The sequence below is a fragment of the Trichogramma pretiosum genome, unplaced genomic scaffold, assembly GCF_000599845.2.
Source record: "Trichogramma pretiosum strain Unisexual culture from Peru unplaced genomic scaffold, Tpre_2.0 scaffold8, whole genome shotgun sequence".
Classification (NCBI taxonomy): Eukaryota; Metazoa; Arthropoda; class Insecta; order Hymenoptera; family Trichogrammatidae; genus Trichogramma; species Trichogramma pretiosum.
This window is the reverse complement of record NW_019641699.1, coordinates 2,215,101-2,230,810: the sequence shown is the minus strand read 5'-3', so window position 1 is coordinate 2,230,810 and position 15,710 is coordinate 2,215,101. Positions and strand designations below refer to the sequence as shown.

The 15,710-nt window shown below is 35.4% G+C and overlaps 1 protein-coding gene across 3 annotated transcripts; it reads left to right on the top strand.

Moving 5' to 3' along the window:
- The first annotated feature begins 8,600 nt into the window (after positions 1-8,600).
- On the top strand, positions 8,601-12,618 carry LOC106653020 (atypical protein kinase C-like). 3 transcript variants are annotated; one of them, XM_014372233.2, is made up of 9 exons: positions 8,601-8,787; positions 9,117-9,169; positions 10,064-10,161; positions 10,246-10,478; positions 10,564-10,614; positions 10,695-10,780; positions 10,849-12,075; positions 12,162-12,277; positions 12,374-12,618. In XM_014372233.2, the coding sequence occupies exons 3-9, from the start codon at positions 10,112-10,114 to the stop codon at positions 12,459-12,461; spliced, it is 1,851 nt and encodes a 616-aa protein (XP_014227719.1). In that variant the 5' UTR covers positions 8,601-8,787; positions 9,117-9,169; positions 10,064-10,111; the 3' UTR covers positions 12,462-12,618. The 3 variants fall into 3 exon arrangements, with proteins under 3 accessions (XP_014227719.1, XP_014227718.1, XP_014227720.1); XM_014372232.2 differs by having other exon boundaries at positions 8,601-9,169; XM_014372234.2 differs by lacking the exons at positions 8,601-8,787; positions 9,117-9,169 and adding an exon at positions 9,652-9,755.
- The last annotated feature ends 3,092 nt before the right edge of the window (positions 12,619-15,710 follow it).

Genomic DNA, 15,710 nt, shown 5'->3' with positions numbered 1-15,710 from the left:
ATAAACTTTCTACTTGATTCATTTTTTACATAAATAAACATATAATTTAAAAAGTCGAATTTAAATGAACATACTTGTAATGAATACAAAATCTAAAAATTGAGCTTGGTCTGAAGAAAACATTCATGTACACAAAAATGTATAAAAAACAAAGTGGCGGCCTTCATTTTGTCTAAATTAATAATGCTTTCCATCTCATTCGTGAGAGTTTGACAAAAACTCAATTTAAAACTTGAAAAACTGAAACGAAACCGAGAATCATATTGATAATATTTAGGCGATAATAGCTGACCAACTGATTGTGTAAAAAAACAGTAGTGGATTTTTAATATTATTATCCGACGGCAATTAAACATTTTGTCATAAAGTCTAGTATTATACAGTGAGTAAGGAAGAAAGCAAATTTTAACCACGAAAAAAATAGTAATGTCAAATACAATAACCATATCAAAAGTGTAATCAATATTATCTTATGCAAGAATCTTAAGAAATGAAGAAAAAAAATGTTGTGCAACTTTGTGTTTTCTTACAAAATTACATGTGATCTATCTCTCACTGTAAAATAAAGAAAAAACAGTTGACTTTTTTCTTTAATCGAAAAATATGATTTCTTAATTGACAAGACAGTTGTAGGTTGGTACCAGCTGTTTTCTAATGACATTAGACTTCGTTACTTTTTGTCTCTGTATTATTGCTCATGTTGAGCTGTTGGTTGTATTGTAAAAAAATTGTGTTTGTATACCGTGTACCAAAGAAAACTTCAACTTCAGCGATCCAAAAAAATTAAATCGGGTAACTGTCAAACTATTCGATTTTATTTTTCGAAAGAAAAAATCCAGTTTGTATAATTAGAAAGAATGAGATGAGAAAGTGTGACATCAATTCAGTACTATGTTGTATTTTACAACATTGTTAGAATTATTTTTGTAAAAAAGTAGTCCAATAATGAAAAAACAAAAGAATTCTAACTCAACGAAAGATAATGACGAAAATGTTAATGAAAACAATATTTAAAATAATGTATGTACGCTTGTATTATTATTAACACTAGCGTTTGCTCTCGTAGAAGCTTTCGAAGTATGTTGGATATTATTATTATCATTAATATTATCACATTATTATTAATCATAATTGTATTACTATTATCGTATCATCCGCATCATCTGTACGAGTATCATCGTCATTATTAATTTTTTATTATTATTATTATTATTATTATTATTATTATTATTATTATTATTAATATTATTATCATCATTATTATTATTATTTATAAATTATTATTATCGCCATAAACGCGAAAATATGCCTGTAATCTTGTTTCCTCCGAAATGTTTAATAGTATAATTATCGAAGTATCAAAAAAATCAAAATCTTGTTAACATTATTTTTTTAATGCACCTTATTTGTGTTTTTTTAAACTAATTGATGATTTACACAATTCATCGATTTTGCAGTACTTTTTTATCATTTTTTACGGGTCCGACATGGACATGGAATCAACAATACCGTAGAGCTTTTTTCTAAATGAATGGGGTATTCAGCTTATTATGTCATATATTACAACAGAATTTTTAACAGATTAACAATATTTAATGCGAATTAATGAGCAGATCAACAAAAACGTTTGGTACATCCTCAAGTAGTTGAATGTTTTTTTTTTGCAAAAAATTGACTTAATAATTACAGATAAAAAAATTGAAATTTTACATAAGTGAATTGATAAATCTATAAAAAAACAATTGATTCATCAAAAGCCTAACTTAATAATTGCCAGCTATAGTTGAATATTTGATAAGGTAAAATAAGTGTAATATAATATATATTACAAATATATCATAATGATTAATGATAAAATGAAATAAATAAAGAGCTTACCATTAATTACATAAATTCAACGACAAAAGCATCGAATTATCGAGTGACTTGATAACATTTTTCAATGGTTACCAAGTCAGTACAAGCCTCGCGTAGTAATTGGTAATTTTGCATTGTGGGGTATAATCGATAATATTTGATTCTATTGTGTAATAAACAATTTTTAAGATCCATTGAATATTATTTCACAAATTTATACAACAAAAGGTTATGAATTCTATACAATAAAAGAATCCGAAAATATTCACTGGAACAACTTTAGATTAATAAATAATAGGGAATTCAATTTATAGCAGAGGTAAAGAATGAAATAAGTATTAGTTTTAATTTAAAGAAATTATTTTAATGCAATTTCTTATTGTAAAGTGCATTACCTTGTACATTTTTTGAAAATTCTTCTTTGAGATTGATTGCTAGTTTTATTGTCTGAAAGTTTAGATATATCTCATAAAAATCCATACGTATAAACAAAACTTAAAAATAAGTGAAAGTATTATGAGGCAAAATGATTCTGTAGAGTAACAATTATATGCGCTACATCATCCGGAGTGAAGAAAATAATTAATAATAAAGAATAAATACTGAATGAAAAAATAAAGAATAATCCTTGTTATAAAATGCGAAACTTATATTGATATTATACAATAAGAAAATACACAATAAAAGGTTTTTATAGAATTTTACCATTGTTAGAATCGTGTCTTGGGAGTAAGAATAAAACTCTGAGCTAGCGTATTTCAAGAGAAGAAGCAGTTGCATTATTAAAACAGTAAGAAATATGAGCAATTATGCTTTTTCTGGACTTTTCCTCATTTTGCATAACTCGTATTCCAACGTATAAGAAAAATAAGCCTATTCACGATTTGTACCTGGAATGATGAAATAAAAATTTATTTGTTATGAAAAACCATTGTTCGAGTTTATATCATGCCTTAACTCGTTCTTTTGATTAATCAATTAAAAAAAGCATTTTATTTACTGGTTATATAAAGGTTTTATTTAGTAAATTATAATTTTCAGGTCTATAATCAATAAAATAACACATTTATCAATAGAACAATACCGATGTTGATTCATTGGCAAAGAGCTCCATTCTAAAAATATGATTGTTTTTTTTTTATGTACTAAGCCTAGAGTGTTATTAAAACGAAACAAATTTAAACATCTTGTCAAGATTATTGTACTTACAAGGAGACCACATGAGGTGCAGGTCACCAAATGACCTGAAATTTTTTTTGTGGTCTTCCAGTACCTAATAGTAAAGCCTCCTACTAAATATAGGGGGCTTTATTATTAAGTACCAGGAGACCCGAAAATCCTAAAAAAGTAGTCCTATCCGATGTACACATAAACACACCTGTAAAACAGGACCTTCAAGACGAGCTAGAAGCGATAGAAGTTCGTTTTACTAACAACAACAAACCCTCCGAAGAACCATCATCTTACTGGCCACTGTACAATGTACATGCTGTACGCTGTTGGCAGGATTCTCAACAGAATAAATTCTGTGGTGGAAAGGACTAACGAGATAACTCCATTTTTTTCGAAATCGAGTTTATGACATGAATTACCTATATGTTATGTCTACTTTAAGGTACAAGTGTCACAAAAGCTGAAAAGAGCACCTATCGTTCAATATAACACAAACGAGATAAGTCCACCTTTGCGAGCTCCAAAATGCGATAAAGAGTCTAGATTGATTTGAAAATGGAAGAAAATTATATTTCAACATACAAATGGCTCTCACACTCTTCGAATGTTGTGAATTTCACTATACGATTGGTACATTTGATACGCGAGGGGCCATTTTCGCGATTTTCAGTGTGGCCTTTTTTCGTTGCAAGATTTGAGATCTGACACCAGTATTACGTTAAATGAGCTATTTTATCAATGTAAAATCATTAAATGAGGTTTTGATCATAAACTAAGCAAAATTATCGATATTGAAAAAAGTGTGACCGCTAAAAGTGGACTTATCTGCTAAGCGGGGAAAGGGCTAACGAGATAAGTCCATATTTTTTGCTCCGTATCATCACTATGATGCGTCTTTCAATTTCACAAGTACATAGTTCAAAAGATACCTCATTATAGGTAAAAATGTCATAGGAACAGATCTTTAGTCGTTCGCGTCTAGCTAGGCCTTCGTACGCAACTTAAAACGCGTTTTTCTCGAAAACACGAAAAATGGAGTTATCTCGTTAGGCCTTTCCACCACAGAAATAATCTGCGATCACCTGGAGGTCTATACGGAGGTCACTGATGGTTTCTCGGACCAATAGTACGGTTTCGGGAGAGAAAAATCAACGATCAATGTCATCGAATTATTATCACTCCCCGTTGTTGATCGACCGCGAGCTTTGATCCATAGTCACTCTAGACGTCAATAATGCCTTCTATACGGCATGGGGAACAACATCCTTACTGCAATAGGCCGAATGTAAACACCTGCTTACCCGTTGAGGATTATAACTACCTACTTTCAAGAAAGAGTCCTAGAGCATACCAGCCTGCGTCTTAAAAGGAAGAAACATTACGCTGCGCTTGCCGATTATAAGACCGGGGTCCGTTTATCACCAGCGGAAAGAGGATGAAATCCATCACCATACTGGCAGACGTCTGTTGCGTAACCTTGCCTCCTCACATCTGCTTCTGGTTCTACAACTAAAAACCTATTGCACTTTTTAAAACTCCAATATTTTGATTTCTCATTGATATACAGCTTCGTATATAAAACCAAAAGAAATCTTTGTGGAAAAAAAACAGATTTAACAAAAATATTAACGACCGTCCCGCCGCCACTACCAGCGCCTGGACCACCGCAACCATCACTACCAGCTCCAATTCAAGCCCATGAGTTGATCGGCTCCAACAATAATGTTCCTTTCATCGACATATCCAGAAAGCAAGGAAATCCATAGCAGGCTGTCGTTGATGCAGCGGCACCTTCTGCATCCAAGCAAGGGCTTGCACTACTTCGCACTCTCAGAGAGGGACTGGAGGCCTTTCAAAAACTATTCACATAGGCAAAAGCTTCGGTAAATCGTTCTATAAAAAACGATGAAATCAGAACGAATGGAATAATGGAAGATGAAGAAGAAGAACGGTATTCCCCTTTGGTGGAAGCTAAAAACGCGGGTGACCTTAAACACTGGCCAAATATGCTAGACATTTCGGCCGTAACGAGGTTTCTCTTTAACCAACCCGCAGGTTCGTTCGAGATTTTACCTATCAATCTTGTTGTTAAAAATCTTTCATCTTATGAAAAATAAAAATAATACTACTTTGCCGATATATATATTTGTGAACCCAAATGGCTGCCATTGGCTTTTATTGTGGCCGGGACGTAATCGCAGTGTTTCTTGTGGATTATATCACGACAGCAATAATAATTCGATTCGATCATAAGCTATTTTACTTCGATATATATTTACTTAAAAATAATTGGATTTTTATAGGCGTTGACATTCCACTTGATCGCGAATCTGTTAAAGACACGATTACTAGGATAAAATTTCGCACGCCTTTGTTGATAGTTTCAGAAATTTCATTCGTTAATTTTAATTTTTTTAGTTCCAAACAATCAAACGTGTTGCAATTCGACGAAATTTCCAGAACATGGGTCGCAACTTAACGACCATCCATTTCAAATCCACCCCAGGAGACTGCCAGAAGCAGTCCTAACACTGATAATGTTCTAATATTTTTGGATAAAAAATGCTGAATTTAATTTATAGGAGAAGTATAATACTTTCGACATATTTCGGAATTTTTTTTATTGTTGTATTTAATCTTTTGCACAGGTACTGAGTACTGACATTAAGGTATTATAATTTTTTTTAAACATTTTTTTGCTTATTATAATTTTGCAAAAAAAAAGTTTGATTTTTATCAATCGTGACTCATTTTAGGGATTATTGCTACATTATTAACAAAATCGGTATAAATAAAAAAACTCAACGTCAGTAAAAGAAACTAATAGACTAATATAATTTTTAAAATTATAGGACTTACCATAATTTTTGACATCCATAGATTTTCCATCAAAGGCTTATCAATGAGAAATTTTGCTTAAAAAATTTCAAAATACTCTTTCCTATATGTACTTACGAAAAATAAGATTATTTTTTATATTGGCCATAAAGCTATAAATAAAATATAAATTAGCCGCCTTTAACAAAACTATTAAAATCATATAGTACATTTGAAGGAATGTTCTTGAACCAGATCGCTATGTCAAAATCATAAAAAGCTTTCCTAAATTTCACGTAAATGTTACAACATTTTTTATTTATTTTTACCTAATTTCAAATTTGAGGATCGTGACATTTTTTTTAATTTCCTGTTGATGTTCTTTCACGTACTCAATTTCCGATTCAAAATTTATATAAATTTCTTTAGAAATGCGCTCGAAAATTATAGAAGCATCTGCAAATATGGATATTGCAACGAAGTGAACTCAAGCCCTTGTAGTTGAAACTGTTTGTTTTAAATATTGGAAGTAAGACCCATTTTCAAAAAATATTAAATGCCAGAAAACATAAAATAAGAAAATAGTAGCATTAAAGGTATATTTAAGTTCAAATCCCAGGTCATCATTTAATCCCTCGTCGAAAAATACGTTGGATATGGGGTTTTGACTTTTTTCAAACTCTCACTCAGACTCATTTTGCGATATTTCCAAAGATTTCGATACTTTTGTCATGCTTTTTTATCCCCTTTCAATACATTTTTTCACAATTTCTCTGTTCTTATAAATTAATAGTGTAATGTTTTTGCTGCATTTACAAAAGAAAAATATTTTCTTCACTGCACTTCGAGAAACAGTATTTTTTCGTCCGCATTAGAAGAAGAGATCATCTTTGTATTTCTAATGTCTACTCAGAGATACGTTGTAATAATAAATGTGTAATTTATGTTGTTTGAAATCTGAAAAATAGTTGGAAATAATCCTCCACAATCAATTTAATTCACTTTAATGATCACCATAAACTTAAAATATAGTTTTACAAAATTATAATTTTTATAGTAGGTACCTCTCAAAAAAAATCTAGAGTTATAAATTTTTGGTAACTGAATTGTTAAATAAGTATTACTAATTGACTTACATACAATATAGAGTTACTCAAAATTTTACTCCAATTGTTATGTCATTTGCAGTATGACACCCAATAATTTCCTAAATTTTAAGGCTCCTAATGCACCGCAACATGTTCAACATAAAAGCTGGCAGCTATATTTTTATCCACTGACAACAGAAGTACGTTTTTACCACTTTAGAAAACTTTAATGCAAAATATGTTATAGTTCCTACACAAAATTCGTTAAGATAACTATTGATTAGGATTTTATAAATTCAATAAATAGTAGTGAGTGTCCAACCACCTGTGTTGTCCAACATTTCTCTTGAACCATTTTAAATCTGTTGTCATTTAAGAAATAGATAAATGCAACCGAAATCTATTCAGACGTAATCTACAATATATGGTTTAATGAGAAAGGGGCGAGGGAAAGGATAGCAATTTTGGACAAATTTTCGACATTTTTATTACTAGTTACGCATATAAGCGCGTTTCGCGCGCATTTTCAAATGTGATACTTACAAGGAGACCACTCCACCTCAGGGTCATGGTTTTTCTCCAAAATTTTTTGGGGTCTCCTGGTACCCAATACTGAAGCTCCCTGCGCTTAGTTTGATCTCATGAGCCTTAGGGCCCATTTTTAAGAGAATTTTCCACATTAAAAAATTCTTTGTTATTTTCTATATCGATATAGAAGTTCTTAAACGGAAAAATGCAACGATCAAAAGTTTCAAAATTTTTCTACCACTCTCTTTAAGAAGTCCAAAAATCTATTAAAAAAGCGTCAAATTTGGGCCTCTTGAATGAAGTGATAGATAGTCTCAAAAATTCAGAAAAAATTCAAGCAGATTCTTTGAAAAATGTTGAAACTTTCGATCGTTGCATTTTTTCGTTTAAGTACTTCTATATCGATATAGAAATACGATTTTTTTATAATGTAGAAAATCCTCTAAAAAATGGGCCCTAAGAGGTCCATGAGATCAAACTAAGCACAGGGAGCTTCAGTATTGGGTACCAGGAGACCGCAAAAAAATTTTGGAGCAAATCCATGACCCGGAGCTGGGGTGGTCTCCTTGTTAGATTTAATTTTGTGCAGTTCGCATCTCTCATAAAAAAATCTATTATATCCATTATGTCAATTTCTGAAAATCGTTTGACACTTATTTGATTGTTTGTCAGGCACCAAACTGTAAGTAAATATTAAGATTGCAAAACTAACTTATGCTCTTTTAATTTTTTAAACTTCTGTATCTAAATTCGAAAATGCATTTTAAATTTAATTTTCTCCTATTGCCGTCAATACTTGTCACAAACGGTTTAATTAATTTGCAATGATGAAAAAGTCCCCATCGACGAATAATAGGAATAACAAATTTAAAAGTAAAGATCGATGGTTGAGCGACGATTAAACTATATAAGGTTAAAATCTGTACTGAAAATATGAAAATTTGCACAAAAGTTTCGAGTAATCGTTGTTTCCGTCGATGTCTTTGGGTCAGTTCACCTTTCGTCTCTGAACTCGTGAAGCGAGTGCCGGAGATTCAGTGTTGGTCGCGTAGAAAAGAGAAAGTATACATAATAGAGTTTCTCGTAGCTCGGGCAGCGGGAGCAGATATACAAGGTGTATACAATATACGTATAGGTAGAGGCGCGCTCGGCAGAGCCACGGGCAGGTGGAGTAGGAGCAGTAGTGCGAGTTGTGTCGTGCGAGTGAAAACATCGACGCTATAAGGATGCTGGCATCTTTAGCAGAGTATCTCGTTCGCACATAACAAGTTGGAGCCTTGCACACGGAGAAAAAAGAACTCGGTGACGTACCAAACGTGAATTTGTGAGTGAGCGTGTGTGTGTTTTTTTCTGACCCACGAGCCAATGCTATGTCGATCCCGTACAAATGTGCAGAATTCGTGTTAAAATAATTTAATTGAATTCCTCGAGTCATATAGCGTCCGGTTAGAATATATCTATATATACATACGTATACCGACAGAGCGCTCACTTGATCTCTCTTTCTCTCTCTTTCTTTCATAACGGAATTCCATATACACTTACTCTCGGAGTGCGAGGAAAATATTTTTGACGAATTCAAACATCCAGACACCGGCTTCAAATAATAATCGAGTGTGTACTTTTTTTCTTTTTTTTATTTATTGGAAGAAGAACGTCGATGTTAACATGAAGTGAGAGCTGTCTATTCCGTCTTATCTATCTAGGTGAGTACTCGAGTTAAATTCTTACGACTCGATGTTGTCTTGCAACAAATAATTTCGATGCGTGCAAAATTTGTCGAATTATAGAACGCGATCTCACGACGTATGACAGTAAGGCGTCTCAATACCTTAAAAAAATGCCAATCAATTTACCTCGCACTGGAGATGACTATTTAATTATTTTTAGTTGAAATGTTTCGTGTATAAAATTGAACGCTTACTGCTACGGATTACGATCGAGTCAGACAGATGCTCATCGTGCGTGTGCTCGAGTGCTGCTCTCTCTCTCCGTCTCTCTCTTTCTGTCTTGTGTAAACCGGCCACGCGCGATAATATAAAACTCCCATTCTCATCGGTCGTGCGTGCATGCAATATGGGAACACAAAGAAATCCCCTCCAATTCAAATTCTTTCAAATGACTCGCGCTCGAGGCGCCGATCGCCTCTCGCGCTCCTCTCCGTGGCTTTAAAAATATGTATATACACACAGCCAGTATTTATCTGACTGCTGCGCGAGGAAGGTGTATATACACATTGAGAATCGAATCGCCGTGATAGTTTCGAGACCATTTGCAGGCACTCGGTTGTCGGTGAGTCAAATGTCGTTAACGCGAACGTATCAGCCGTAACGACCACAGTCCGTCTCGTGTTGGCTTGACAGTGCACGGTCGCTGCCGTGAATTACGCTCGTTCTTTATCGCTCCGACCAGTATATACTTTGCAAGATATCGACGCTTTAACGATGAACCGGTATATTATAAAATGTTGAAACTCGACAAAGCCATTAGGTTTTTATTCTTCGATCGTTAAGAATTTCCTTTCGAGCCATCAAAGCAATGCTATCGCCTAGATAGCAACGATAAAACCGCCAATGATGATATTTTTCTCTTCGATTTAGATTACCTAAAAATATTAAAGCAGTGCCAAATATTGCCAATAACCAAAAATGACGGTGCACGTGGATGCTGACATTAGGGTAAAAATCATCTTCAATGGGTGAGTGTCGCACGACGAGTTTGCACCATTGGACGAACGTCAATCGATACAAATGTCAATTTTCTTTTTTTTTTTCATGTACAGGGAAGTGCAAATTATTTACATCAGTTCGGACATTGAATTCGAAAAATTAAAGGACGAGGTGAGGAGCGTTTGCGGATTTCAAGCGGCTCCGGACGATACCAATCACCACCAGCAGTTCACGGTCAAATGGATCGACGACGAGGGCGATCCCTGCCGCATAGCCTCGCAAAAAGAGCTCGACGAGGCGATAAGACTCTACGAGATCGAAAAAAGCAACGAAATCATCGTTCATGGTTCGTATTTGAATCTGCTGCAATTAATCGTTTTCTTTCGCACCCAATTTTATTAATGGTTTTCTTCTCTGCATCTCTCGAGCAGTATTTCCTAATGTACCGATGGCCCCGGGACTTCCATGTCAAGGAGAAGATCGTAAGAAATCCTCAATTGTCTCTCTTGGTGTTTAATATTTTTCACGATTTTATACATTTGTTACTTTCATAACGATTAAGGAAGCATCTACAGACGCGGGGCTCGAAGATGGCGAAAACTGTATCATGTGAACGGTCACGTATTCCAAGCGAAACGATTCAACAAGGTAGTAAAGATTATTGTTGCAACTCCCTACATATTGAACAAAATACGATGCGGGGTGTTTGATTGCAGCGAGCCTTTTGCGCCTTTTGTCACGACCGAGTCTGGGGCTTGGGTCGCCAGGGCTTCAAATGCACCCAGTGCAAGCTGCTGGTGCACAAAAAATGCCATAAAACCATCAAAATCGGCTGCTCGAATCAGCAGCCGATAGGCGCGTACAACGCGGCCACGTCGTCGGGCAATCAGGACTCGTCGCCGCGTTCGACGACGTCCGCCCGACACATGCGCAACGACAGCGACTCGACCGAGGTCGCGGCTCACTCGCTACAGCCGCAGTACTTGAGAACCGGAGCGACGGCGGAAACGACGACGAAAATCACCGACGGACCGCACGAGGAGCTCGTCAACAGACCCGAGGACAGCGAGGATCTCGGGGCGACGAGCGGCCAGCAGCTCAGCCTCAAGGACTTCGAGTTGGTCAAGGTCATCGGCCGAGGCTCCTACGCCAAGGTGCTCATGGTCGAGCTCAAGTCGACCAAGTGCATCTACGCCATGAAAGTCATCAAAAAGGCCCTGGTCACCGAGGACGAGGACATCGACTGGGTCCAGACGGAGAAGCACGTCTTCGAGATAGCCTCGAATCATCCGTTCCTCGTGGGGCTCCACTCGTGCTTCCAGACGGCCTCGAGGCTCTTCTTCGTCATCGAGCTGGTTCGCGGCGGCGACCTCATGTTCCACATGCAGCGAAAGAGACGCCTGCCCGAGGAGCACGCCCGGTTCTACGCGGCCGAGATCAGTCTGGCGCTCAACTTTCTCCACAGCAAGGGCATCATATACCGCGACCTCAAGCTCGACAATGTGCTGCTCGACCAGGACGGCCACATCAAGCTCACCGATTACGGCATGTGCAAGGAGAACATACACGAGTTCGAGACTACCGCCACCTTCTGCGGCACCCCCAACTACATAGCGCCGGAAATTTTGCGCGGCGAAAACTACAGCTTCTCCGTCGACTGGTGGGCCCTCGGGGTCTTGCTCTACGAGATGCTCGCGGGCAGGAGTCCCTTCGACATAGCCGGCGCTTCCGAGAACCCTGATCAGAACACCGAGGACTATCTCTTCCAGATAATCCTGGAAAAAACTATACGTATACCGAGGTCCCTGTCCGTCAAAGCCGCCAGTGCACTCAAGGGATTCCTCAACAAGGACCCCAAGGAGCGTTTGGGCTGCGGAAGCGGCGTCAACTCGTTCACAGAACTAATGACTCACCCCTTCTTCAAACCGATCGACTGGGAGCAAGTCAGTCAATCTTCTCTCTTCTAGCTTCTATTGTCTAACTAACATCCATGCATCCTTTTCATTTTGTCTTCTCTTTATTGTTGCAGCTCGAACAAAAACTGATAACGCCGCCCTATAGGCCAAGATTCGAATCCGATCGAGATTTAGCCAATTTCCCGCCGGAATTTACCGAGGAGCCAGTCCTCTTAACCCCTGATGATAGGTAAGAACATCGATTTTTCCCTTCTCGATCGATGTATTTTGGCAATTGCAATCTAACTGATTTATTTTCTTCTTTATTTTTCTTTCTTATTTTAAGCGACGAAATCACGAAGATCGACCAATCGGAATTCGAAGGTTTCGAATATGTAAATCCACTGCTCATGTCACAAGAAGATTGCGTCTAACAAAAAAAGAGCCTGCCATTTTTTTACAACAACGATTATGACAATTATTGAAAGAATTTTTACCTTAACATTTATTGTACAGAGACAAGTGAATTTTTTTTGCTGAATTTTTAAAATAAGTATGATGATAATAAATTTATTTTTTTACAACACAGCATCCACCTTCTAATGATTCTAAATCATCTTTTAAATCGCTAAGTCAAACTCACGTGACTGCCGTTCTATTATTCATTGAACATCCATAGTGAAAAATAGTTCTTAAATTCACAAAAAAGAATAATTTTAAATTCATGCTTGCCTGATTCAAAAATTGTTAGAGAGTTTCTATAATGAAAAATAGTAGATGTCAGTCAAGGTTTCTGTTCAATACTCGTATAGTTGATTTTTTTCGTGTAGGTAAATCTGGATTGGCATAAAAAAATCACCATTAAACCGATTTTTTATTTTGATTTTTCGCACTTGCGTCAATTGTGATATTAGCTGAACTATGTTGATAATGTAGTCAAAACTGTAAAAAATATTAGACAATTTTTTTATTCAATGTATGATGTAGAAATAAGAAACAAAGTACATTTCACACGATTGAAAAACTTCTGCATAAAATATGAAAAATATTTGTAAACATGGAAAAAATTTAATTAATTGTGATTCAGTTATGAAGACGTGTATAAATTATATATAAATGACTTATGCTTGCCGTACAGGTATATTCTAGATCAAACGATTAAGTTTTTTTTGCACGTCTTAAAGTTACAAAAATAGCAGCATCAGATAGATTTTAAATATTGTGAGAACAACCTTTTTTGAGAGGTCAAGATAATGAAAACTTGTAATTTTTCAAATAAAATATTAAGAAAATTTTATACTATTTTTAGAGCAGATATTTTTTATTATTCCATGTACTGGTATAAACTATCATCAATGTGACTCTTTTTTTTATTTTGACAAAAAAATTTTTCAAACTATTGTTGGCTAAGGTAAACCATAAAGAAATGTAGAAAAATACAGAGAAAACCAATTTTAACAAATCCAGTTATTACGAATAAAATTTTGATTGATTCAATGTCATTTTACATATAATTAGGACCAGTTTCAACAATTAGGCTACACAATGTCGAGGATCATCTGCATAATCTGGCAATTCAATGTTGTTTCTAACCAAATTTTCCTACAATATCTGGTTTAAAATCTCATTTTTGAGCCTACTACTTAGCTTCCTCTATGAGGATGCAATAGCATTTTTCTTTGAGGAAGCTCTTTGCCACTAAATCGGCAGCGGTTTTGTTTATTGAAACTCTAAAATCTGTAGTGAAACATTTTTTCAGTTAAAAAGGCTTATGATTTTTGAAATATTTCCTAATATTTTCTTTTTCGCAACTTAGTTTAAAACTACAACCCGATGAAATTGGCTGAAATTTGGTGTAGTTATTCACAGCTACAATACGGAGGGCTCCACAGAGCCGTTTCTCGAAAATCGGTCTAGTAAAAAAGTTATTTCAATTTACATTTTTAATGCTCGATCGTTCAAAATTGGGGCTTCGGCATTACCTTAAATAGGGGTGACGAAATAACGAATTTCTCAGATTTCAAGTTTTTTCGAACTGATCTCGGGAATATTTCGTCGTTTTTTATGTTGGGAAATGTTTCTTGGACTGAAAGAAGTACACGAGTCGAGCGGCGACGCGCGTAAACGCTTACAACCCCGTCTAAGAATATTTAAGGGGTGGCGAAATAACGAATTTCTCAGATTTCTCAAGGCTTCAGCTGCATGAATGAAAGATTTTAAAAAAATTCAAGGAATCGTTTTTTGGTGTCAGAATTAAGAAAAAAAATACTCCGGTCCGGTATTGGGCGTCGAACTTTATATATATAGATATAGTAATACCTACACCAATATGGCGGCGTACCCCCGGAGATTAACACGCGTTTGATACAAATAATCTCAATTAAACGCATTCTCGTCGTATTAATTATCCGTGGGTGGAATGTGACAACTCAAATTCATGTGAAATTCGACGAGGAATCCGGATATCGAATTATTTTTCGAGCAAAATTGTTAGACTTCGACGCCCAATATCGAACCATTTCACCAAAAAATAAAATAATTTAAATTTTCAATGATTTTTTTCTGAAAGCCTGAAGCACTGAAAAATCTGAAAAGATTCAAGATTGTTTGAATTGTTGAAAAGTACCTTTATGAATTTTTTCAGATTTTTTAATAACTTCAGGCTTCAGAATAAATATAAATAGAAAATAGACGTTTATAATGGGGGTGGCGGGCAGGAGGGGGGAGGGGGTCTAAAATTTTGGTTTGAGGACCCTTTTATAATGTACTATAACATACTAAAATTTCTGGAAAATCCGTGAATCTCGCCCGCAGGTTTATTTGAAAAATTCTGAATCTGACCTATATATATATTATATGCTCTAATAATTCGCTTTTGCTCTCTATTGCGTAAAAGTTTGTATGCAACACGGGCCTAACTTTTTGCGCACACCGTGCGCAAACCCACCTTTTGAGTACTCGTTGTATAATGGTAGATTACGCAAAGGGGGCGAATTTTCACGTTAATAACCGATGTCTTTTATTAATATTATTTTTTATGAGGAAGCTCTTTGCCAATAAATTGGCAGCGGTTTTTTCATCATCAAGTGCAGGAAGTCGATTTTAAGATTTTCCCTCACGGCTGGCGATTTTAAACAACTATTTTATGACTCGTACTCATTGTGCACAAAATAGCCATTTGAACACTTGTTGTATCATTGCATATTAGTTAGCAGTAAAAATTTAAGAAATTTGAAAAAAGCATTAGAGAAATATCCTTCAAAATGTTCGAATTACGTTTGTTTCCGACTTCAAGCCCTCTATAAGTGTTAAAATAATGTTTTTGAATTTAAAGCTATGAACGTCATGTTAAATAGAAAAAGCTCAGAACTGAAAAAAATTAACGACGGCTATGGCAGTAGCAAAAACATAGCTTGCCAACTCTTGCAGCAAGTTGGGTATTGTCACTACACCATAGCATTTATTAATTTGAAGAGAGCAAAATTGGACAAAAAAATTTAATTCATTTTCGAATATGCTAACACATATAAACTTATTCACTCCTACCTATTTCACAACATATGAGAATTTTTCTCCCACTATATTGTTGAGCGCATGCTTAAGTATTAAAGTGTAAACGCGTTTCACGAAAGATCCTGTGTGTAGTTTGACATGAGCACAACAGCAGCGATAACGGCTAAATT